Source organism: Pelobates fuscus, chromosome 4 (genome assembly GCF_036172605.1).
Source record: "Pelobates fuscus isolate aPelFus1 chromosome 4, aPelFus1.pri, whole genome shotgun sequence".
NCBI lineage: Eukaryota > Metazoa > Chordata > Amphibia > Anura > Pelobatidae > Pelobates > Pelobates fuscus.
The window spans coordinates 361,009,785-361,037,031 of NC_086320.1; the positions used below are offsets into that span (position 1 = coordinate 361,009,785).

The following is a 27,247-nucleotide window of genomic DNA, read 5'->3' on the forward strand; positions in this document are numbered from 1 at the left end:
TTTTCTAGATATTCTGGCTGTATCCTCTAGATCGTAAGCTTGTTTGGGCAGGGTCCTCATCCACCTTTTGTTCCTGTAATGTTTTGTAATTGTCTCTCCTATTGTTAAATTTCCCCCTTTTATAATATTGTACAGCGCTGCGGAATAAGTTGGTATTATTTAAATGTCAATAATAAAAATAATAATAATATTTGTACACCCTACTGCGCAGCTCTCCTCCTGCCTCTCAGGTCCCTGGGCATATCCTTCAACCCAAATGGGAGCTGAATTTGCAAGCTGACAAGGGATACAAACAGAGGACTGATGGTGCTGATGTCAGAGCCAGGAGGCAGTTCTGATTGGATCTAATTAGACTTTCCTATAGCAAATAGACAGGCTCCCTGCATGATTGGTTTCAAAGTGGCTTGTGGCAAACGACTAGCAGGGCTCAAAAAAGTAGAGGCAGAGCATTTGCAGAGTCTGCTAGGAAGCAGAGGCATCCTTACAGAGGGAGCTCAGCACCAGCTGCTCCTACCTCCCTACAGTTCCCACCAGCAGTCCTCCCAAGCATGCAAACAAGATAAAAGACACTTAACACGACTAATAGAAAGTGACTTCGTGCCAGAGCAAAATCCAGCAGGATAAAGCTTCAGCTCCAGAGGTATATACAAGGCAAGCACAGGAATCACATTAGCAGAAGCCTATTTTACAAAACATTGCACCCTGTCCAGCCTTCTCTCCATCCATGGCATCTGTGCTGGGGACCAGCAGGACCACAGGATGTCCAAGTGGCCAACTTAAATTCAAGTCTAAAAGAAGAAGGAGGAGATCAAAAAGGAAAGGTAAAGAACATCCTGCTTTAAGCTATCCTGTTTGTCTGAATAGGGGCTGTTTTTTGGGGGGAGGGGGTCTTTATTTTATGGGGGGTACTTGTACTTTTAGGAGGTGACATTGTGCACTGGAGAAGCCTGTGGATGTGTTTTGTTTACTAGTAATTTGTAATGATCAGTTGCCTTACCGCGTGTTTGGAGATGTTTCCCTTTTATTCACCAATTGGATACATTGTGTTATCACTGAGAATGATTAACCCGTTATTGCCTTCAGAGTCTCTAAGCAGCACGCAGCTGAACCATCGCATTCCCAGGCAGGGAAAGGGTTTCACCGTGCCTGTAGCTACACTGGTACAGACACTTAGCACCTAATCAGTGTCAGTTATAATGAAAAGCAAGCAGGAGATGAACATTAACCCCTCAGCTCCTCTAAACAGCACTAGCAGCAATGCCCTTAACCCCTTCTAGTCTGCAGTGTGAAATTGGGTAGAGATTATGATAGAATGTCATTGTTGCAAGGGGGGGATTGCTCCTGAAAAGAACACTGATTGGGATTTGATCCTTAAGACTAGGGGTGAGCAAACTCTCTGGCTTGCTAAATACAGTTGATAGACCTTTATTTTAAGAACTCCTTCTTATATGATGCTTAGATACATGAATTTAACCCCTGGGATGACAAATTAGTGAGTAAACATTAACTCCAACTGGATTTCTCAGGGGTTGTCTGGGGCCAATGTTATGTCAAACAGTCAGATGTCATTAGACAACAACAAGAGAGAAACAGCTGTATACGTGTATTGTAAGGACAGTAACTAAACAAGAGAGAAACAACTGTATATATGTGTTTTAAGGGCAATAACTGAATAACAATTCATTAACCAGCAATAAGGTGCTCCACTTAGCCTACCTGCACTGATTTATATATACTCAAAGGACACCGTATTAAAACAACCACCAGAGGTTGTTGCTATAACACTCCCCACATACTCACCACAACCACCACCACCACCACTACCGGTGTGTACTTACACTTACTATATTGGGCATGATGAATGTCCATTCAATGGCACTGAAAAGGTTAATGGAGCTTATAACTGTTACTGACTAATTTTATATACAGAGGCCTGAAGGTTAAAGAGACAGGACACACTACAATAAAAGTAACACACTGTAATCTATATATAAATATAATTTATTGTCAGTTGATTTTAGGGATAGGGAGATAGTGGAGCACATTATATATATTATTATTATTATTATTATTATTATTATTATTATTATTATTATTATTTAATTTTTCTGCATAAAGATGATATCAACTCTGGGTGTTATCATAGAGGTTACCTATGCATTTTAATGGCTATTTGGCACACATAGAGTTATAGACAGCAAAGCAAACTGTGGGGCTGAGGAAGAGAAGTGTTTTTTAATGTTGATGAGTACTTGTGAGTCCCATGTTTACCATGCATTTGATCCAAGTTCTTTTACAGTGTATAAAAATCTAAAATAAGGACCATTTGTACAGCAAGGTATGATTCCCTCATTAAGAACCCAAGTAATGTATATTTTACTTATAATCACTGTTTAATCTATTGGATCAAGTGGCCTGGTTTAACACAAAATCTACCACTTCCTCATTACTTCATTCCGAGTTAATCTGATAAAAACAGTAAATAATTTATTTCTGCTAGCTTGATTTGATTGTTTTTCACACCAATTAGCTGTTCTGTTTGTTTCCACGCCAACAATAAAACCAGGCAGCTCAAAAAGGTAGAGTACATTGAGTTTCCTTTGAAGTATTCAGATATTGGAGGTAGAGAGGGGACGAGAATGACATCATTTCTCATATAAAAGAAAAACTGAAGTGGTGAACAGAAAATAAAAAAGCAATACATAAAATATATATATATACTGTAGTGCAGACATTTAAATATTGTTATATAAGAAAAGGCCAAAGTAGACACCTAGTATCTGAAATCAAAGCATCCTAATATTTCACTGCTAGCAGAAAAATTAAATTAGGTCATAGTTTTTGATCCTGGAAGACGCTTTCATTTCTACAAAGAGTTCAGAACGTCTCAAAGCTCTTTTCATCAGATGTTTAATTTCTGGTTAAATCAAGCCATCTAACTCCACGGAGTCATACTGTGGGAACATTGTTTTACTTATCTTATTATTTTCTTTATTAGGTGGGTAGCTACTTTTAAAGCATTCACATTATTATTTTTTAATTGATGGTAAAAAAATATATCCCATTAAAAAAAAGTAATCAATTAAAATATGTGTGTCTGGCTGAAAGTGTCACCCCATTCGAAAAAAAAAAACCTCCCCAATCCAGTGTAGACATACCGCGTGATTTTAGACTATTACTGATAACTACTGTAATGTTAACAAAGGTGTTTTAATCTACATTACATTAGCAGGTAGATTCAGGAATGATAATAATACTCAACTATTATATATACATATATATATATCTTCATGTTTCTATCTACCTGTCCAGGTATGAACATTTAGTATTTTACTTATTTGCTAAAGCTCTGTGAAATATGTTGACACGATGAATGATATTTCTATCTATCTATCTATCTATCTATCTATCCATCTATCTATCTATATATCTGTCTATCTATCTATCTATCCATCTATCTATCTATCTGTCTATCTCTCTATCTATCCATCTATCTATCTATCTATCTATCTATCTCTACCCATTCACGTACATACATTTCTAAGTATGATAGTGTCTCCCACTTCTGTTTTTAACTTCTGTTAGCTTACTATTTCCTCTGAAGAATACATACCTGAAAACTTAGATAGTATTTAGCAATTCTGATGTAGTCAGTTACATCACACCTTCCGATAGGGAACTCTAATCTGTTCATTTCTTTATACGTTTATATTTTTATTATTATTATTATTATTATTATTATTACTATTATTATTATTTTCATTGTAAGGGAACTCTTAAGTAAATCACATGTTAAGACAATAAAGTGTGCATATAATTTGCAAAACCAGCAACTGCATCAGATTCACAAACTGTCACATTGTCATTTCGTCATTAAATGTATTATTCTGGCTGCTCCTGCAATAAAATTAATTCTATAAAATTAGGTGAGTGCTTTTGTTGTCTCTCTTTGTTGTTTTTGTTTGACCTTATATGGCCAAGGGGTGATTTAAATAGCCATTGCCCTAATAGCACTCACTAGGTTTAACCTTTGTTATTCTAGCAATTTAAAGTTGCTTAGTTCAGTGGATTGTTAAGAGCACAAATATTGGATATATTTAGAAGATCAAAAATCTGCTATGATGTTATATTATTATGTTATCATTAAAAAATAGGTATAATGTTATTAACAATTTTTTATCTGAAGTCACAATATACGTGCAAAAAGTAAAACATGTACCTAGGACCTAGCATAATACTTATGATATTCCATATCACTATGGTATTGAAATGGTTAAAGCTAGTTTAGTTTAATGTGTGCATGCTGATTACCAGTAGTTTGAAGATGTGACTGTGCATATTTTTTTTAAATTTATTTTAAATGAAATGTTTTAATTTTCTAAAATAAGCAGTCTTGTCCTCAAAGAGCCCCAAAATGCCACGATACTTTATTGACTACATTGTGAATAGTGAGAGTTAAATTCACTAAATTGTGGATTATGTAGCAAAACGGCTCTCTCGAAATAAGAGAGTGTGGAGAGAAATATCAAACTGCTGAATTTGAGATTGTTTTTAAAATTATGCTATTTTATGTTTTATTCCATTAGTTGTCACCTTACTCTTGAATAAATGTTGTTGTTTGTTTAGCTTTGACTCATAGCTAGATAAGTAATGCAGACAAAGATATATATTCAGAAATAAATACAAATAAATCGGGTGTGACAATTATCAACTTCATCATCTACTCTTAATTGAAAGACTCATCACCTGTTTTACTTTGCATTTAGTGCTTCCATTAGAAATAGCTTTTATCAGATAACAATGCACATTGTAAATAAACCTATGAAGTATCGCATCAACACAGAGGATTCCTACATGGGCCTAGATATTGAAAGTACAAGAATTATAAATATGCTTTTAAAAAATAAAAATGCTCGTGTGGGTTTTACAAATAGCCAGAGGTAAAATCTGTGAATATTCTGGGAAATTTCTGTAGAGAGCATATTTTTTGTTAACTGTTAGTATTTTATCATGTGTTTTATAAAAGCGATAACACATACCGCACTACTATGCAATGGTTAAAAGCATTAAACATTGCCACATATTTAAGCAAATAGACACAGACTGTATGGAGAGTTCTGACCAATAGAACTTACATTCTAAACTAAATGGACGATTAGATATTATACGTAACGTTAATGTCATTCTTACAATATATTACTGCAAGTGATTATCTACATTCTGTAATATTTGGGAAATAATATACTTGGTGGATCGACCAGTGATTGACATAAACTGCTATTGGCTGATTTGAGAAATGTCTGATGTCCTTTACTGCAAAAAAAAAATCAATAGTGTAATACTGAATCGACTGACATCAGAATGGTCGGTACCACGGTTCTATTCCGTCAAGCATGTTAATTAGCTGGGTTATCGTTTTACTGACTCAAGAGTCCATTTCTATTGCAGAGTAAAGGCCTTTTTTAAACATGTACATATATTAAGAATACAAACATTTTTTATATTTTTTTTTTTTCAAACAAAATGTAGATTTTAACCTAGGAGTAAATATGTATTATTGGCATTTTTTTTTGAGAATGTTTATAATTTAAGCGCATTAAAAATCCAAAGTCAATGGACTAAACACCATTTATTGTATATTGAAGGATATAATTCTGCATTTACACCCAATGTGGATTCACACTGTGTCTGTAATCATCGTCCAACCGTTTAATATACCATTTTCTAACCATGAAATGATTAGAGGAAACTGTGACTCAGTATCCCATAATCCCCCAGCTATCAATCATAATATATATATGCTATCAAGGCAGAGACTGTTTCATGAACAGTCTAGACTCATCTCTCCTAAAATCAGAAATATATATCTCAATAAGTACATATTATGATTTAATAGGTTTTTTTTGTGTGTGTTAATGACGTAAGGTGGGTTCATGACAAAGATTTTTTATTTTTTTTAATCGAGCAAAACTCATTTTTTTTATAGTATAGTTTTTGTTTTGTACAGACATCTAATGTAATCTGGTGATTATTAAAGAATGATAGTGAAGTCTACTGACTAAACTGCATGTTCTATTCTAGTGTATCAATGACCAATTTGCAAAGTTTAGGCAAAACTAGCCATTCTCATTATCAGGGGAGATTTCCCCCCCCCCTCCCCTAAATTGGCTATTTTAATTTCATCTTTTTAGTTAGTTTTTTGCAACTCATTGTGTAAGCAATACAGCCATGTGTTTTATTGAAAGCCCATTTTAGATATCACATCTGTATGTTCTCAAATTTCATATAATATCAGAATGCAAGATAATCCAAAATGAAGAATTTATTCATAGAGTATTTTATTTATAAAATATTTTACCAGGAAAGATACATTGAGATTTCTCTCGTTTTCAAGTATGTCCTGAGTCCACAAAACATTGCATTGTTACAGTTAGTGTACAATAAAATACAAAAACAATATTAACACACAATATATACAAAATTTAACATAGAACAGGTAGGAAATATATAATCAACCATGACAGGTGCATTCTGTTTTGAGGTATGTAGAGAGGGATCTCTTAAAGGACTTTAGGCTTAGGGAAGATTTGAAAGTGTGCGGTAGGTCGTTCCGTAATTCTGAAGAGAACATGTATAATATTTACTTAGTTTAGGAATAAAGTCTTTATATACATATTGGAGTATTTTTGGGTCTGATTTCTACATTCTAACTGCATGCTATGAAGATGTGATTCCTATAACAGAAAGGTGTGAGCTAAATAACCGTGTTCCTAAATGAGATCTACCGTCCTGTATACCATTCCTTTATCAGCATTTTACAGTTTGAGTTATTTAACATAAACAAATTATATTCTTTACTTAAAATATATTCCAGTTACCTCGTGAGTTGTTAAATAAAGTGTGCATGAAACAATGTTTGACAGGAATGATTGCATTTTGTATCTCAGAAATCTAGCTGTCCCAGAATTGTCTGCCCATATGTTTTAAAAGAGTTCTGTAGACAGACATGTTTATGTGCATTTTCATTTCTATGACATAGTAATGTTAAAATTCTAATTGCATGTATTCTATAGGTATATGTTAACTGGTGTTTGAGCATGCATGTATATGTGTGTAGATAGATAGATGGATAGATACTTAGATAGACAGATAGATAGACAGACAGACAGACAGACGGACAGACAGATATTTATGTAGATATATCCTTGGACATATATGTGCAAATATGTACCCCTGTATATAAGTTATATATATATATATATATATATATATATATATATTTATTTTATTTATTTTTACAAAAAAAAATTGGCTGCATTTTTTTTAGTAATTGTGAAAAGTATGCTCTATAGAAACACTTATGCAAATACCATAATATGTGTTAACATTCTTATTTTCAAGTAAGAATAATAATGTAATTTTTACAAGCCACTCCAGATAAAGTGTGAGTTATGTTCTGGAATTGTTACAAATTATTTGCATTATTAGGTAATTGTGAAGTTAATATCGTACATCTGTCAATGTAAACAGTGTATTGATAGATGTATTGACAGCATATATCGTTTCTATGGTGTGAACATCTATATATGCCATTGTTTAATCTGCTGCCAACACTTATATGGTACTCTGTGACTATAACAGTATGTATATATATATATATATATTTATTTTTTTGTACTTAAGCAACAAACAAGAAGAGTTGAACATCAGTTTATAAATATCAAATGAAATAACATAAACGTGGATTTAAAAAAAAATATATAAAAAAATTAAAAGTACAGTCGTGAATTATGGGTGGAAAAATAGGAAGTTATTTTAGCGTGAAATCCACTGCAATTGAAACAGATTACATGAACGTTGAAAATAAAGGGGGCAGTCTGTTATTTCCCATCTTCTAACTCAGCCACAGCAATAAATGAGCTTGTTTCATTGCGACTGTGTTTTCAGACACAACTGTTTCCTATGGAAGGTTTGTGTCATGTCTGAAGATGTGCGCTCCTTATCTTGTCTACTGACAGCTCAAGAGGCAGGGCTGGATTTGGTGATAAAATTAAATCGATTAATCCTTTATCCACCATCCGATTTCTAGTGATCCGTGTAATGACAGCAATTTAAGATTGCATCAAGGGCATTAGCTGTGATGGCTGAACTTAAATTTAGAATTAAAATGCGTGATTCATGAATGCAGATCTGAATAGTGGAGGTCTTTTTCTGTAGAGCAGAGATTGCCTTTTTTATTTTTTTTGTATCTGCCATGCAGCTTGATTTTAATTTGAACTATATAACCTCCATTTTTCCCAACATTAGATACAGCTATGTGTTGTATGTGGAGTGTTTGCTACTGAATGGATAACTAGTCTTACATGGGCAGCTTCCTTTGCTCGAAAATAACAGTGATATTATTATTATTTTATTATTTATATAGCGCCATCAGATTCCGTAGCGCTGTACAATGGGTGGACTAACAGACATGTAATTGTAACCAGACAACTGGACGTACAGGAACAGAGAGGTGGAGGGTCCTGCTCAATGAGATATCAGTCTTGAAGCTAAACAAGGTTTTACCTATTCCAAATAAAGTCTGCTTTAAAGCACATGATTAAGTCTGATCACATGTTCTAGAATTGTCTCAGGGTTTTCTTATTTATGTACTTCAGTGGAATCCAAGGGTTCAATTTTTTTTGTAATAATATTATTATTATTGTAGTACTAACATATGCCACAGCTTATAATGACAATATAAAAAGCACAAATACATGACAAACTAACTCGTACAGAAAAGGGAACTGATGATATGAGCTCATCATGGCCTTTAGGAATTTGGGTCTGAGGACATAAGAGGAGCAGGAACGTGATAGAGAAGAGGAGAGATCTCCAGTTATGATGCCTGTATTTGGATACATTTATGAAAGAAGTAAAAAGTGGTCGAGAAAGGTGTAGAGTAAAAAGGTAACAAAGTGAAGTAGCCTGTGGAACCACAAGTTTTGTGACTGGAGAAAGTAGAAGTCAAGATAAAAATTAGCATGGGATGATACGTTTTTAGGTACTTATTAAAGGACAGACATTTTGGGCAGTGCTTAACAATCCAGTCCTCACGAAATATCAACATTCCAGATTTTGTCAATTTGTAGCTGAAACTTTGCCAGGATGCCAGGGATACTTCCAACAGAGCACGCAATAAGCTAAATTTCAGGCAGATCACCTACATATATGAGTAACAGCTCCAATTGGTTATTGGAGGTTCTCATAAGTGATTAAACGGACACTGTAGGCACTGTAACTACTTCATCTAATAAAAGTGGCTACAGTGTCTGAAGTCCCCTAGCGCCATCCTTCCATATAATGTTTTTAATGTTTTAACACTAATGAGAGCTCCCAGCAGGTCATCCCCTCTGTGCTGCTTGGGCTAATGAGGATGCATAAGCCTGAGCAGCAATGGATGGCTGTGATTGGTTGAGAGTGTCACCTGACTGCTTTCAGCCTATCACACTGCCCATTGCTGGTATGAATTGGTATGGCTAGAAGGAAGTGTCTAATATCTGCCTTAGCCATACCCACAGTGGGGGCTGGGATACAGAAAGCCAGGGACCTTTGTTTAACACTGGATGGGGGGACGGTACTAGAGGACTCCTGACACTATACCAAATTAAAGGAGATGAAATGGTTATAATGTCTATAATGTCCCTTTAATGTACTAATCATGCACCTCCAGGTCCAATGATCATAGGATGCCTAACTGATTGATCTTTACAGATTTAATTAGAATTTAAGAGTATTCAAATAATCCTAACACAAATATATACTGAGAGAGAAGGGCAAGGGTTTGATAGCTTGTTCCCACTCAGGAGACTTAAGCAAGTTTTAGATCACTGGTGTTTTGCTACAAACTGGGGGCTAGGCTAAAATACAACATACAGAATTGGATATATTATAAAGGAAAACAATATGTGAGATTGTTTGATGATATCATCACGAGTCAAAGTTGCCTGCTAGAAATGTAAAATTCTGCATGAATGTTTGTTTTTAAACACATTTCTTGTGAAAATGAGATGCTGTTTGAATGCACAGATTGCGTTGTTGAACGTTCCTTATGTTTTTATTATTTTCTGGCAATTAAGCATTTATGACAATATTAACAGTGTATATTTTGTGTATGCAATATGTGATTTCACAGATACAGTCTATATGTGTCCATAAGTGTTCATGGAAGATAAAGCTCTAGGTTGTGCGTGTGTATGTTTGCATTTAAAATACATGATTTGTTTACTTTTAATAGAAAAGTTGCCTTTCTATTCATAAAAGTACAAACAGTTGTTACTTAATTAGTGTATTTTTTTCTTTTTTTTCTTCTTCATTTTAAGTGAATGCTCCAGGCAGGGTTTGACTCATTCTTTATTTCATACATTATACAGCGTGCTTTAAAAACATGCAGAAACAATACATTTAAAACAAGATCACATATTTAAAGAAACACTCCATTCACCATAACAACTTCATCAAAATTAAGTTGTAATGGTGCCAGGAGATCCATGGGTGCTTTCTTAACTGAAAGGGGTTAAACCAGTGGTCCCCAAAAGGTAGATCCCCAGATGTTTTAAAACTAAGCTTCCATGATGCTTGGTCATTTTAAAGGCATGCAAAGCATCATGGGAGTTGTAGTTCTACAACATCTTGGGATCTATCTTTTGGGCACATCCTCGAATGGTTTAACCCCGAATGTTGCCTCCAGGGCCAGATCTCCAAGTGCCCCAGTGGCATCCGGTTTCTGCATGCGGCTTCCGGCTTCTCCTATTCATAAAAAGGGTGGGACATACCATTAATAAGGTAATATCTGAGATTGTCAGAAGCAAATAAAACAACCACATAGTTACAGAGGTTGAAAAAAAGACTTGTGTCCATCAATTTCAGCCTTTCTAACATCTATTTTTGCGGTTGATCCAAAAAAAGACAAAAATAAACCCCAGTTTGAAGTCTTTCCAATTTTGCAACAAACTAGGAAAATTCTTTCTCGACCCCAGAATGACAGTCAGCTCTCTGCTTGAATCAAGAAGCGGGTAACATCACAAATGCAGATATTTCATGGCTGGTTAAACATCATGGGAAATGCAGTTAACAAACATCATACTATGGTTATACTTTACTGGCTTAGACATGGTAGTGTTCCTAATGGTCTGTGCTTGGAGAAATTTGTGTTAAAGGAACACACTAGTGTCAGGAATATAAACATGTATTCCTGACACTATAGGTGTGAAACACCATTTAGATGTTCTGCCCCACTTATCCTCCCCCACTCCCTACCTCTTTTTGCGGCTAGTCTCTGGCTCCATGGCTGAGATCATCAAAATTGGTAATCTCAGCCAATCCAGGGCTCTACCATAGAAATGCATTGGGAGGCTATTGCGCATATGCGTCAAAATGCTGCGTTGCGCCAGTGAGCGTCTCCTCATAGAGAAGCATTGAATCAATGCATCTCTATGGGGAGCGTTTAGCATCTCCATGCAGAGCCATGAGTGATGGACACTAGAGATGTTACTAGGCAGTAATCATTCTATGAATTAAATAGATAGGCTGAGAATCATAGGAGTTGTAGTTCAGCAACATCTGGAGGGCCGGAGTTTGGGAAAGCCTGCAGTAATGTAATTTTCTCTGAAAAGGTAGTGTTTAGATTACAATGCATGCAGGGACTTACTATACACAACAGAACAACCACAGTAAGATATAGTTGTTCTGGTGACTACAGTGTCCTTTTAAAAAACAAGAACATAAAACACTGTTTATAATAGCAGTTAATAGCAGTTTATATATAAAAAAAAGTGTTTTTCATATCGTGTTAATAATAGATTTCCACTTTACAGTCATTAAACTTATAGAATGTTATGTAAAAAAATCAATTGTGGGTCAAATCTATAGAAGTTAAGTAAAAGAAACATAGAAACATAGAATGTGACGGCAGATAAGAACCATTCGGCCCATCTAGTCTGCCCAGTTTTCTAAATACTTTCATTAGTCCCTGGCCTTATCTTATAGTTAGGATAGCCGTATGCCTATCCCACGCATGCTTAAACTCCTTTACTGTGTTAACCTCTACCACTTCAGCTGGAAGGCTATTCCATGCACCCACTACCCTCCCAGTAAAGTTATACTTACTGATATTATTTTTAAACCTTTGCCCCTCTAATTTAAGACTATGTCCTCTTGTTGTGGTAGTTTTTCTTCTTTTAAATATAGTCTCCTCCTTTACTGTGTTGATTCCCTTTATGTATTTAAATTTTTCTATCATATCCCCCCTGTCTCGTCTTTCCTCCAAACTATACATGTTAAGTTCTCTCTCCAAATCTCCAACCAATAGAATGTATTTACTGATTGCATAACTTTTAGAATGTTGCCGCAGTATTGCTTTTTATACATAACCCTGTATTGTAGGGGACAATTTTGGGAACTCATCTGAACCTTCTACATCCCATTTTCTGCACCATTTATGAAATATTACTAAGATTTAAAAATGCATGCAATCAGAAGCTAATCAGGAAAAGGGGAACAGATGCATGCTGGGAAATATTATGTTCCAAGTCTGATGTAAGTAAAAATGCATTATCTGAAGTGTCTAACAAGCTGATACAGCATTTTGAGAAGTGATTACTTGACAAACTAGTTTTTTTATTAATATAAAGATTTTTTGAGCCAATAGTTTGAAATATGCCTGGTGAGCCTTGCCCACTGCATATATATATATTGCTCTTTGCTTCAATATGATCTTTCAGCTACAGACGTATTACCATGGTTACAGGTCGTGGCAACATTTTTGAGAACACGTACAAAAAAGTGAGCCCAACAAAGATGACAAAGTAATTTGTCATAGTGAACAACATCAAAAGTAGATTGGAAACTGATTAATTGAATATACACTGGGCAAAGGTCATCATTTAGTCTGGACATTAATTATTTTTCACAACTTATGCATAATACGTATGACTGAAAACCGCCTTAGAAGGACAGTATTGGTACCAAAATTGGTACCAAAACTACATTAACTTAATGAAGCCGTTTTAGCGTATAGATCATGCCCCTGCAGTCTCGCTGCTCAATTCACTGCCACTTCTGAATTAAATTATTTTTGTTTCTATTTATGCAGCCCCAGCCACATCTCCCCTGAATGTGACTCACACAACGTGCATGAAAAAAATGTGTTTATTTTTTAAACCAGATATTAATTTGCCTTTTATCTCCTGCTCTATAAATTTAACTTTAATCACACACAGGAGACTCCTGCAGGCTGTAGCAGGTTAGTAATACAGCAGAGATAGGACATTCTAAATTAGACAAACTATGCCACTAAGGAAGTCTAAACATTAGATTTCTCTCTACAGGAAGTGTTTAGAAAGGCTGTGCGTATTACTTGCAGGGAGGTGTGACTAGGGCCGTATAAACAAAGTAATTTAAATGGCAAAGAATTGAGCAGTGAGATTGCAGGGGTATGATAGTGTCCCTTTAAATGAGTTCACTGGTGTGTCATCTCTCACGTCAACATCACGTCATCTTATAGATGAAATAGTCTCATCCACCTCATCAGTATGCATGCAACATTATCTCCCAATTTTTATTGGTGCATGACTAAAACATCTATAAATGCTCTTTGACCCCTACAATTGAAGCCTTTTTGTAGTTCATACCTCTCAGATAGTAGTTTACCATTGTGATTGTTTGTTTAATGATATAGACTCTGAAAATCATCCTTACTCTTGAGCAGTTAGTCATAGATTCTCCGGTATCATATGCAAGCTACCCTGCCATGTTTATTGTTTGTCCGGCTCTTGGTTCTCGGACTATGGTTTGTCACTCGTTGGCTTACATGTTGCCGGGACATTTACCAAACTTTAAGAGGTGTCTCTTTTTATTAAATCCAGTCCTTTTCTCTCTATTTAAGTATTTTGACTCGAATTTACCCAATTTGTAACCAACACTAGTATCTTTCTTCATTTGTTATATTCAACTCAGCACATATTTTCTTCAGACCTCCAGCTGAAACATCTTTTTCCAGTCTTTTAATTTCTAACTAAAAATACTTAAACAATCTCAAATTCATTCTTAATCATTTCTCATCTTAACTACTGCAATATAAAATCATGTATATTTATTCATTTCAATTAAATTATATTTTGGAGTCTTGAAAAATAGAAATGTCCGTCTAAGGTTAATATACAACTGTGTGGGTGAAAAAAACAATAACATAATTAGGTTACAAAGAAAGCATGATTCATATTAAATATATTGTGCTGGGTTCTTTTTTCCACTCTCCAGGTCTTACTAAATGCCTTGATCAGTAGTTAGAGCAAGGTTCTAGTATGTGATTTTATGGTGTCGGAGATCCTGAAATGAAGGTTTAATTGCTACGCTGTAAAATGGCTTGAAATAACATTTAGTGAAATTAGATATATAAGCAATCACAAAACACTATCCATATAAGAAAATTGCAGTAAGTAAAAGGAAAAAAAAACTATTCAACCAACTGTCTGCATAAGATAGGAATGTGCACTGTACAAGCATTATAAAATACTACATTTTAAAACTATATCTTAATAAAGTACTTAAAAAGAAACTCAAGCTGGAGTTCAGAAGGTTGCCTATTCCCAATGGACTATACCAGGCATAGGCAACCTTTGGAACTCCAGATGTTTTGGACTTCTCCTCCCATTACGTTTTGCCAGCATTATGGGAGCAAGAGCATTATGGGGGATGGAGTCCACAACATCTGGGTTGCCAAAGGTTGCCTCTCCCTGGACTATACATTTTTGTCCACCCACCCACTTTCTTTTTTTTTTTTTTAAATCAAGTACCACTGAGTTGTGCAATACAGTTTGGCATTGTTGAGTATTTTTCATTTTTTGAAACTGTATAAAAGGGTTATGTATGCCAGAATTAAAACCACCATATTATGACCAGAACTGGCACAATCTGAGCTGTCAGATTTTTCCCACAACCTCTGGTAGATTTTCATGGTACGAGTTATGCCACTGCTGTATTCTTTTACATGACATCAGGCCGACATGAACATCATTCCACTTGTACTTATAAATTCTCCAAAAACATCTCAAGAGAAGATACCCAAAAAGAAAAACAGCGATCAATCAATGGTGGCCGACATTAGAAAAAGAAAAATTGCAAACAAGTATTTAGCATTTTTGCACCTGTTTTAAAGATGAATGTAAAACCATTTCTACAAAGAGGAGAATAATTGTGGGATCCACCAATTACGGACACACTATACCAAGACTTGCAAATGCTCAGAAGGTTTTGCTGCCCACCTTTCTCATGCTGCTTGCTACCACTTGCCTGAATGGTACACAACCAAGTTCTATAGTGCAATCTGCTCTTAGGGTAGATGCAAGGTAGCGATGAACAGTTCAGGCAGCAGGACCAAGCAGCAATCTACCACCCTCATTAGGGATATTCCCTGGTAGCCTCCTCTCCAAACATGGGCAGCGGGTGGCTCAGAGACATATTGAAGGGGCTACCCATTTTGTAAACTTATGACCTGCAGTCATATTTGGAGCAGTCTCTGCTACATAGTACTGCTGTACAGACTGACTCCAGCTACCCTGCTTGGTTTATGGAATGAGAGGTCACACACCCACTTCATCCCATGGCAGCCCAGTTGCTTATACTAGGCAAGAGCAGGCTACCATAGTAGGAACATTGGGTGGTGTGAGGAGATGAACTGTGTGCATGTTGGAGAGATGTACTCACATTAACTTGGGGGATGTGGCTGTGGGGACATGAACTTGAAAGGATGGACCCGGAACCTGCTGCCAGTTTGTGTCCCACATGCGCTGACCTTTGACCTTTCTTCCTTATGTTAAGAACTCTACCATTGTTGGTCCCAGTGTATGTGCTGCAGATGCGCCACAAACAGTACCAACCAAGCCACTGATTGTAGAACACAATAAAAATTTCTTTCAAAATTTTGATTTTTTATTTTATCTGACATCCGGTTCAAATACTGGACTCTCCAGTGAGATACTGGACAACTGGCATCTCTAAATACAGGAGAGACTACGAGCACTAAATGCAACTGTCGCTGCCGTTTCATTAAAACTAACAATTTTGCTGTGTTTGAACAATTTTGCTGTATTTTATAACCAGTTAGTGTGTTTTCCACGGTGGTAAACATTTATTGCTTGAGTGGAAGTGACAGAACATGGGGATTTTTCTCCTTATCAGAAAATTAACTAGCTTTCTATATGACTAAGCAGGTCCAACTGGGCACAAGAAAACATTAAAATAGGCCCCAAGCATCAATGGATTGGAAAAAACATAAACTGTTTCCCCTCTGCATTTCATAGAAACATAGAAACATAGAATGTGACGGCAGATAAGAACCATTCGGCCCATCTAGTCTGCCCAGTTTTCTAAATACTTTCATTAGTCCCTGGCATTATCTTATAGTTAGGATAGCCGTATGCCTATCCCACGCATGCTTAAACTCCTTTACTGTGTTAACCTCTACCACTTCAGCTGGAAGGCTATTCCATGCATCCACTACCCTCTCAGTAAAGTAATACTTCCTGATATTATTTTTAAACCTTTGTCCCTCTAATTTTAGACTATGTCCTCTGGTTGTGGTAGTTTTTCTTCTTTTAAATATAGACTCCTCCTTTACTGTGTTGATTCCCTTTATGTATTTAAATGTTTCTATCATATCCCCCCGTCTCGTCTTTCCTCCAAGCTATACATTTATAGAAATATATTTCATGTATTTCTATATTTCCCCAAATGCCTTATATTTACAGTGTATTTATTTATGTATGTTTGGTAATATAGAGTTTACTCATTACTACTATTTATGTTTCCTTTGGGCCCTTTCGTACCCCTATTTGTATGCTGTTGCTTAGCAACACATTTTGACCTATATGAGCCTTGAAAATCTGGCCGGCCAGGACTCCCAAGCCTTTAATAGAGTGAATTATGAACTCTGTCCGAATGTGATTTATTATAGAGCCGAAACAAATATCCACTGAAAACGCAAAGTGCTATTTTATAGAACGCTAACTATTGGAACATAATAATACTTAGTACATAATACTTCTACAACAACATGCACTAATGATAATATGTATACTCTCGTTAAAGTAACGTGCTAACCTGTATGTGGGGATTAATTTTAGGCAGCAGAACTGATTTCTTCAGGACCCTTCCCCTTTAGCAATATTCTGCTATTTTGTATACAGCAGTTTTGGGCCAATCTTCAGGAACTATTGTCTAAATATGTGAACTTATTTCTTCATTTTAAGACTTCTTTGATACTCATCAGCAATTGACATCCAATTGTGTTTTTTTCTGAGTATTTGATTAATTTATTCAGTTTTAGAAACATTCATTCATTAATTTTTTTTCTTAGACTTTGCTTTGTTTATTTTTTTACCTTAATGGAATTGTTCTCAGTGTACAAACAGTCCTGAACCATTCACTCCCATTACCCTCCCCCAATTACAGTTATTAATTTCATGGAACATTAGATGCAGGCCACTCTCATCTGTGGTACCAGCTGTCTAGCGCAGTTTAGCGTCTGAAAACCCTATTGTAGATTGATATGTTTGAGCCCTGTCTCAGAACGGAACCTTGTTAAAATAAATACTTTTTTATTTCTCATTTCGGTGCTATAGTAAGGATACAATCCCCCTGGCAAAGAGAGAGTTAAAAATGTTTTTACTAAAAAAAATTTTGCCAGAAGGATACTAACAGCATCTTCAGATGTGTTCAATTCAGCCTCTAATATTTAGGAGGCTGTTAATAACAGCATAGTGCATTAACTTGCAGATCTGATAGTTTAATCACTAAACAGGGAAATTTATGAACTGGACCGCAGAACTGCACATTTCAGTCCAAATCAGCTCAAAACTCTTTTTATTTGATTTTTTTTTTTTGGCTATTTATTTAAGTGAGCTTTTAACAAATATATTTATCTCTAATGCTTCGAATATTGTTGGAAATACATATCCAATGACTATATAATAAATGGGTTGTACAATTTCTGGAAGTGCTTGAAGCAAATTAATATATTTTTTATTTTATGTTACTATATTTATAACTCAAGTTTTTGAGAAGAAAATTATAGGTTTTCAGATTCGAGTCAAGAAGGCTCTTAGACACGATGGTTTCCCATCCAGAAAGCCCACAATTTGATTTGTTCTGATGTAATTATTATACTTATTACTCTTTTTATAGATACTACTGCCACGGCCCTGGGATATTTTTTGAAAATGAAACCATTGGCCTGATAGAGTGTGATTTCAGAATATTATCATGTTTCAGAATTAACTGTTAATGGTAGAAAATAAAATACACATTGAGTAGGGCTGTGCAAAATGTTCCAAACAATCTCAGCTTAATGTTAGTTCTTTTCTGATAACCCTATGTATTCTAAGTTCCTGTAAACTTAATGGGGAAGTGTCGCTTCCCTTGACTTAATTATGTGACGTGTCAGAATATTGCAATTTTTTTTTATAAATATGTATATGAGAGACGTGAAAAATAAAATTTATTTATCTGCATGGCCTTATCCATCGATCACTTTTATAAGCCATGTTCTTTGCTCATGGTAGTCCGCAAACGGAAAGCATACAGAAAAGAGGAGAAAAGAAGTGAAATTTGTGTTGTGTTCTGAAAAGAAGACTACATTCCGGTAATCACCATGCAAACCAGTTTAGCCAGCACACATATTCTATTGGTGGCTCCTTCCTTTGTACAGCCATTTTTGCACCACTTTGCAGAACACAACACTTTGATAAATGTTCCGCAGTGTTCCTTTTTCTTCTCCTCCTCATTTTTAATGTGTGAACTTGTCATGCCTGGACTGAGCTGAATTATGATATCATTTTTTTTATTTTGTTTTTTTAAATGGAGCATCACATGGAAAAGGTTAACACAAGTTATAGATGATTTCCGTATGCTTTAATAAATGGTGCCACTTTCAGAGAAGTCAATATGTCCCTTTAATCTGTCCCTGCCTCTTCAAAGGATTTTTAATATTATGTTTACTTAATCCCTCTCTTTAATAAATATCTATTTGTTTGGCATAAAAAAACTAAATTAAATATAAAATTCCTCACCTCTTTATCCTGTAACTGGATGCCTCCATCTTAGCTCCCTGTCCGCCATTGTTAGAGGCTCTGTCTTTTGCAACTGGCAGTCAGCATAGAGAAAACATATTTAGAAGTGGAGAAATTAAAACATATTTCTTTTTTTTTTTTTTTACTTTTTTTTTCAAAATGTGTCCTGGGTGTGTCTAGACTTGAACATTATGTCTCATGCAAACATTTAATAACACATTTAAAAGAAAATGGAGCTTCATAGTAGAACAAGGTTATAAGTGATTTTCAGAGTTGTATTCAATGGTGTTATTTTGAATTTGGTTCACATGGGTTTCAGGAGGTCAACATGTTCTTGTTGACCTCCTGAAACCCATGTGAACCAAATTCAAAACATGGGTTTCAGGAGGTCAACATGTTCTTGCAATATCGCTAATGAATGTATCATCTGCAAATAGTATCCTATAGTAAGTATCTGTAGTTGTATATAAAAATAAAAAACATTAAAAAGGGAGGCACTTAAACATGAGAAAAGAAAAGTAAAACAAGGATTAGTTAGATTAAAAACAAAAGAAGGAAGGTATGTAGAAGAGGATAAAGGTCTAGCTGACTGCCTCAATGAATATTTTTGTTCGGTATTTACAGATGAAAATGAAGGAGAGGGACCTCAGTTAAGAAAAAAGATAAATTAGTTATTTATTACACGTGAGTTTACAGAGGAAGAGGTTCTATTTCAACTGTCAAAAGTAAAGACAAATAAGTCAGGGATCTGTACTTGGACCCATTCTCTTTAATATTTTTATTAGTGATATTGCAGAAGGTCTTGATGGTAAGGTATGTGTTTTTGCTGATGATACTAAGATATGTAACAGGGTTGATGTTCCAGGAGGGATAAGCCAAATGGCTAATGATTTAGGTAAACTAGAAAAATGGTCAGAGTTGTGGCAACTGACATTTAATGTGGATAAGTGCAAGATAATGCATCTTGGACATAAAAACCCAAGGGCAGAGTACAGAATATTTGATAGAGTCCTAACCTCAACATCTGAGGAAAGGGATTTAGGGGTGATTATTTCTGATGACTTAAAGGTAGGCAGACAATGTAATAGAGCAGCAGGAAATGCTAGCAGAATGCTTGGTTGTATAGGGAGAGGTATTAGCAGTAGAAAGAGGGAAGTGCTCATGCCATTGTACAGAACACTGGTGAGACCTCACTTGGAGTATTGTACGCAGTACTGGAGACCGTATCTTCAGAAGGATATTGATACCTTAGAGAGAGTTCAGAGAAGGGCTACTAAACTAGTTCATGAATTGCAGGATAAAACTTACAAGGAAAGGCTAAAGGATCTTAACATGTATAGCTTGGAGGAAAGACGAGACAGGGGGATATGATAGAAACATTTAAATACATAAAGGGAATCAACACAGTAAAGGAGGAGACTATATTTAAAAGAAGAAAAACTACCACAACAAGAGGACATAGTCTTAAATTAGAGGGACAAGGGTTTAAAAATAATATCAGGAAGTATTACTTTACTGAGAGGGTAGTGGATGCATGGAATAGCCTTCCAGCTGAAGTGGTAGAGGTTAACACAGTAAAGGAGTTTAAGCATGCGTGGGATAGGCATAAGGCTATCCTAACTATAAGATAAGGCCAGGGACTAATGAAAGTATTTAGAAAACTGGGCAGACTAGATGGGCCGAATGGTTCTTATCTGCCATCACATTCTATGTTTCTATGTTTCTATTTAAATCCAATTTATTTATCATTTAAATTAAAATGGCAATCACTGAAAACCTGGCAGTTCAAGTTGATTAATTATACACACTGGTTGTAGATGTCATTTTGTCGAAATTGAAAGATCCACTTTGGTGTGTTGCTTCACCCAGAATTTGGAAGAGAGTAAAAAAATAAAAATAAACTTAGTGGCAGTTGAATTCTTCTCTGTTCAAATTTGAATAATTTGGGAAACCATGATTTTGGTATATTAATCCATTTATTGCCAGCAAGGACCTTTCTAGCAGTATTGCCGGAATAGAAGATTTAAAAACGTACAATCTCCTGAGGAATAAGCATTTTTAAATATATATTTCACTGGTGTAATTTAACACACTGCAGACTGCACTATCCATGGCCATGCTGTTGTCTCTCTTAATGCCACATGTTTTGGGTGAAGATACCTGAGATATCTTAATTATACTCTTTCCCCATTGCCACTGATCTTTATTTATATTTATTATCGTTTCCCCTTGTGCCAGAACTCAATATCTGGGCGCAGCCATTTTGTTTTCCTCAGCCACGATGTCTGCTGTTTTCCCCTTCTGTGGAATTCATTTTACTGACGATTGTGGGTAAATTTGATCAGTAACTAAAGCATGAACATTGCCTAAGTTCTGCCCATTGTCACTTTTTTGCTAATTTGACTACTATACTCAAGGAAAAGTAGTCCCTATTCTTATTTATGGGATAGTTTTTTTTTGTTTGATTTTTTTTCTAAACCTTTGAGTTATTTTATGTTGTCTTGTTCTTCCCCACAGTATACTTATTCATAAACCTCTGCTTTGAGAGGTTTTCAAAGAATTCTATTCTTTTCCTTAATTAGACGAATCAACAAATCGCCAAAAATTTGTCCGAATCATGCTCGTATTGATAATTACCATATACCTTTGTGTGTGTTTAGTGGCAAAAGTGACATCTAATTTTTCTGTTCTGCTTAATTTTTCCAATGAGGACAGGATTGTAACCATTCTCTGTGTTTAGGTTCCCAGGCAATGTGTTTCATGTCACATTTTCTTGCTTGTGATGCACAGATAGTCTACATGCATATCAGCTTTGACAAGAACACCGCATAACAGACAAGAGAAGCAGGAAAGCAGTAAATGACTGCACCATGACATTTTTCAGTTCCTCAAATATGAAGTGCAATCACACTAAGTCTTGTACAGAAAGTGGAGTAGATGTCTATTTCAGTGTCATATTACACAACAGGGACTGTTTGCAAGTGCTCTGAAGAAAGCTGCAATGAGTCAGTTCGGATAGGAAGTGCGTACCTGTCATCAATGAATTGTCACCCTGTTATAGGCCATCTGCATTATGGACATAGTTCTGACTGCTGATATATTTATCTTCCCAATGAGAATTAAACTGTCAAAAAAAGGCCCAGAAATACTAATGCTGCTTTTTAAAGGTTATAAAGTTTATTTATCCTCATGGGTTTTCAAAATACATAAAAATAAAATAAAATGTTTAGACGCCTGTATATTGGTTGTAGCGGAATATAGAGAAGAAATCAAAAAAGCAAAATGTATAACATCAGATATTTACACTTTGACACAATATTAAAATATAAATTACAAACATGGTATGAAGTCAGACATGTACGCTTTAATACGATATTAAAATGTAAATTAATAACATGTTTAATATGAGAGAATTAAAGAAGCATAAACTAGTATAGGACTGATAACAGTGGTGTGTTTTGAGAACAGTCTTTTAATTTCAGATGTAGTTTTTATAGGTCTATAGCAGGGGTTCCCAAAAGCTAGATCCCCAAATGTTGTTGAACTACAACTCCCATGGTGCTTTGCATACCTTTAGAATGCCTTTAGAAGGCCATGGTAGCATCATGGAAGCTGAAGTTTTAAAATATCTGGGGATCTACCTTTTGGGCACCCCTGATCTATAGGATACTTTGCATGATGTTAGCTGACACCCTTTGTATTGCATATTACATTTGGTAATTTCATAACACTCTATTAATAAATAAATGCTGGTTCAGGTTAGTACATCCTTTCCCATATAATTCATTTGTACAGGAGCACCATAACCACAACAGCTCACTGGAAATTGTAGTGGAAGTGTGGAGTGGCACCTGACGAACCCTACTCAATGGTTTGACTATTTACAATGGGGTCACGAGTGCCACAGCATCCCATACCCCTTAAACAGCTAGCTTGACTGTTCCTTTAATCTGGGCTGGTTTGCGTTTATTTATTTTTTTACTATCTATGCGGCACTGGAATAAGAACCTGTGTTTTTGCTAAAGAGAGATTGTGACCTTACTCTAAGTTTTAGTGACAGTGCCACCACTATCTGAACTTACTGTGAATGATGGAGAGACAATTCCATATCGGCACATTGACATCCACCTTTAATGCCAGATAATGCGCATTACAAAAAAGAGTAAAATAATCCGTCAGATGACAATAGGAATAAAATAAATCAAATTATATAAAACAATGCCAAAAAAACGTTTCATTTAAATTGGCACTTCAAGTGCCTTAGCCAGTTGAGCTCCTTAAGGTGCATTGAGGTCCCCATCACTGCCTTAACATTCATTACAGCTACATCAATTAGCAACATTCAGTGCAGACATCTGCTCACCCCAATCACAAAGGGTGCCTTGCTTACTCTTTGACCCATACAGGATCCAGGTTTAAGTCTGACTTATGCAGGTGGCTTTTAACCATTGAGGATATTCAGTTAGAAATGTCATCACAAGGTATAAGTGATCATTCACTTAATAATTACTTATTAGCACAAATTTTGATTGTGGCTGAGTGTCTTGAGAGTTGTAGTAAAAGGCTGCCTCTCTATCATTCTATCTTGCACTATACATAATAAATGGATCTTGAGTCATCTATTAACTGTGCAACTGGTTTTGCTATGGTTTAATTGGATGCAGCGAACAGATCTACGTAATCCTATATGTATGTTTTGATTACAGATGTTTTAACGGTAATAACTTTTATCTGAGGTTGCCTTCCAGTAGAATTCATTATAATATTTTTTCTTGCATTGACCATGTATGAATATTGCATATTTTTTATTTGCAACAGCTTGTTCCATAAATATTCCCCTGTAATGCAGATTGAATCGCTTTTCCCCAAAACGCAGATTAAATGATAATACAGTTTATGCTGCAGTAATGCAAGTTCATCCGATAAAAAAACAGACAATTATTTTGATAGTTATTTTTCCAGCAGGTGGACATTGTTTTGGGATTTGACAGACATGGGATTTAAAGACATAAGCTCTAGGAAACATGGATTATATGATATACAAAAAGTGAGAATTTAAGTAGATTTTCTGTAGATCCTTTTTTCTGTATTGCTATTATTATGATGCAATATTCATTTTTAAATAAGATGCACTTGAATTTCCTATTTCACAATATCGACTTTTAACCCAATATAACTGAGATTGCAAATTATGTCATATATTAAAATGTTCTTAACTTAATTTAAAGTTATGCCATTTATAACCTAAAATCTTAAAAAAGAAATAGTATCTACAGAATAGCTAGTATACGTGAAAGCCTAATATATTGATCACATAAATTTTTTTATAACATCTTTGCTTGACTACTTGACCTTATACTAGCTGCACTTAAATGGACATTACAAACACCGAAAGCACTTTAGATTGCTGAAATGCTTTCTACGTGAAGAGTGTGTTCACTTTTTTTCCATTTTGCAAAAAGTATAGATTTCAATAGAAATTGGCACTTTTATGAATTAACCATGTTGCACCTGCCTGGCTCTCAATTGATCCTGTAATGTCCTGATAGTGTGGCCCAACAGACAGGCAATTAGTAAGACAAGAGCCTTGTAAATATTTCTCACTGAGTTGCATTGGGAAGTGTGTTTGGACAGACACAGAAAAGTCTGGGTATGGAAAGAAGAAGAGGGCTGGCAAAGGCTACAGACAAGAGAGCTGCAGCTTTTGCAAGCGTTTTTAGATACACCCCCAATTTAAAAAATGCACAATGTGGGGTATATCTACTAAACTCTGATTTTGTATTTTTTTCTTCTTATTTGAGCAGTTAATTTTTCCTTTTTCATTGTATCACACTTTGCGACTGCACTGTTTTAAACACAACCTTTATCATTTCAGCTTTTGCCGCACTAAAAATCCCATCGCAGGATAAGAGTGATGAGAGTTGCAGTTGAGTACGATGCTAGAGTTTGCCCTTAGCCTGTTCTAGGCCAATAAACAAATGATTTTCTTCCTTTCTAACTGAATTTTTTTCTGCCTAAGAAAAAAAAGACATAATGGAAAAAAATGTAATTCGTAGATTCAGGGCATGACCTTTTCAAAAATTCCATTCAGTGCCCTGCAGGCCACCACCAAATTTATCAGGCCTTGTAGAAATTCTTCTTGTGGTAGCTCAAGATAAAACAAAATGCGTAGGCTTTTTATGTCTGGGTCAAATCAATATACTTATAATTTGACTGACTGCGTGTATCACATTTACAAAATAAATAAATGATTGTTTCTGGAATCATTTGCTGCTCTCTTTTGGGATACGTCTAATTATACTATTCAGTGTTTTCAATCATTTTTGCTGAGTTTTGACTCATTCAGTATGTCTAAGAGAAAAAAAACATCTCATTGAATTTAAAATGTAAAATTATGTAAAATAAAGATTGGATAACTAAAGCTCCGTTATATAAAAAAAAAAGTTGCCATATGTTTTCATTTAAGGGATTGTCTCATGATAATTAAATGTTGTTAAACAATTTTTATGTTATCACAGGTGTTGACAATTGCTTGTAGACTTTGGAAAAGCGATATATTGGCGAGCCAGCCTTTTTTTTTTTTTTTTTTAAATGGTTAGAAAATGTATCTTGATTTTAGAAACATGTGGGCCCTCATTTGACTTTTTAAGTCTTGTATTATAATGCATTTTATTATGGGTTTTTTTACATCAAATGCAAGGTACATGTTAATAATTGTAAGGTGATATTTGAACTACAGCCTTCTGTGTCCAAGTCTAATCAAGTTTCCAAGGCAACATTTAAAACATTGCTCAGTGATGCAAAATGTATTGTTTTTATTGCTTTTATTTGTTTAATTTTTTTCTTTATACTTTTTTATTTTATTTTTTTCTAAGTTCCAAATTTTATCATTTCTATTATTCAAAGTTGCCAGGTCCCCCAGAGATGGAGTTCTCTGTATATATTTTAAGTTTAGACCCTATTAAACTACCTCACAGTTTGAGGAACATTTGCCAGATTAGATGCGATCAGAAAACTAGTAGTTTGTGAGCATGTCCTTTCAGCATTGAACTTACAGAGGTAGAAGGTTACAATGTGTTTGGCCTTCATCAGATTGGTCTACCAGGTTCTGAGTAAAGTGCATAGAGCAAAATGGAAGTAAGTTATCACATGTTATCTGTTTGTGTTTCACTTGAACTGAATAGCCAACACATTTTATTTTTGTGTAATTTGATTTATTATGGGTATTCTAAAACCTGTCCGTTGGGCCCATGATAAGTTTACACCATTAGTAAACATGCTAACACCACAAGGCTTGCAAGTTAATTCAATAAAACATTTAAACAATAAAAAAAATTAAAAGAAAAAAGTTAACATGAAATACATAGCCCATACTGTGTTTTATTGTTGCTATTCCAAGGATTATAAAAAGTGAAGGAAAACACTATTTATTGGGATTATCTTCTGAATTATTTGGATGTCTGGCTTACAAATAAATTAAACTTTTCAATTCATACATCTGTTAAAATAGTCAGGAGACTATATGATAGGACAGGCAATATCTTTCTTATTGTTATGGAATATGTTTAATTATATTGATTAATAGTAAAATTAATTATATGTATATTGCCTTCGCTCAGCAGTTTATATGAAGGGTGCTGTTTCATTTTGGCAAACGAAAAAGCTACAGACTACCCTCCTCTCTAGTCCACTCTACTGTGCACATCCTTAGTCTGTTAATCTATTATGTTAGCCGATTTAATGTAATATAGGTGTATAGGTCCAATATATTCTTTAGGGTTCACTGAATAATTATATCATTGTGGATGCTTTACTGAAACTTACTAGCTGATGTGATCCTTGAAGTTTTGAATCCTGGAAACATTGAGTATCAAAAACTTCTTTAACCCCTTAAGGACACACGACATGTGTGACATGTCATGATTCCCTTTTATTCCAGAAGTTTGGTCCTTAAGGGGTTAAGTCATCTATGCTCCCAGTTACTTTGAATTCCCAATAATTCTCACTTTGGTGATCAACTCTGCTAGAATTCATCTATGGGTTCGAGAGTCTCCAGACTGAAACGCAGAGTTCTCTTGCCACCTTATGAATAATACAAATATATCAAGCTGGTGGTTGGCTAATTCCAAATAAGGTTGCTT

At 35.1% G+C, this 27,247-nt stretch overlaps 1 protein-coding gene across 1 annotated transcript in view; it reads left to right on the forward strand.

Annotated features, from left to right (window-relative positions):
• Nucleotides 1-420: 420 nt before the first annotated feature.
• Nucleotides 421-27,247, forward strand: part of ADARB2 (adenosine deaminase RNA specific B2 (inactive)) — a 495,819-nt gene continuing 468,992 nt past the window's right edge. The window contains exon 1 of the mRNA XM_063452650.1: nt 421-821. Within this exon, the coding sequence (XP_063308720.1) occupies nt 725-821 (97 nt within the window). The 5' untranslated portion in view covers nt 421-724. The remainder of the gene's footprint in view (nt 822-27,247) is intronic.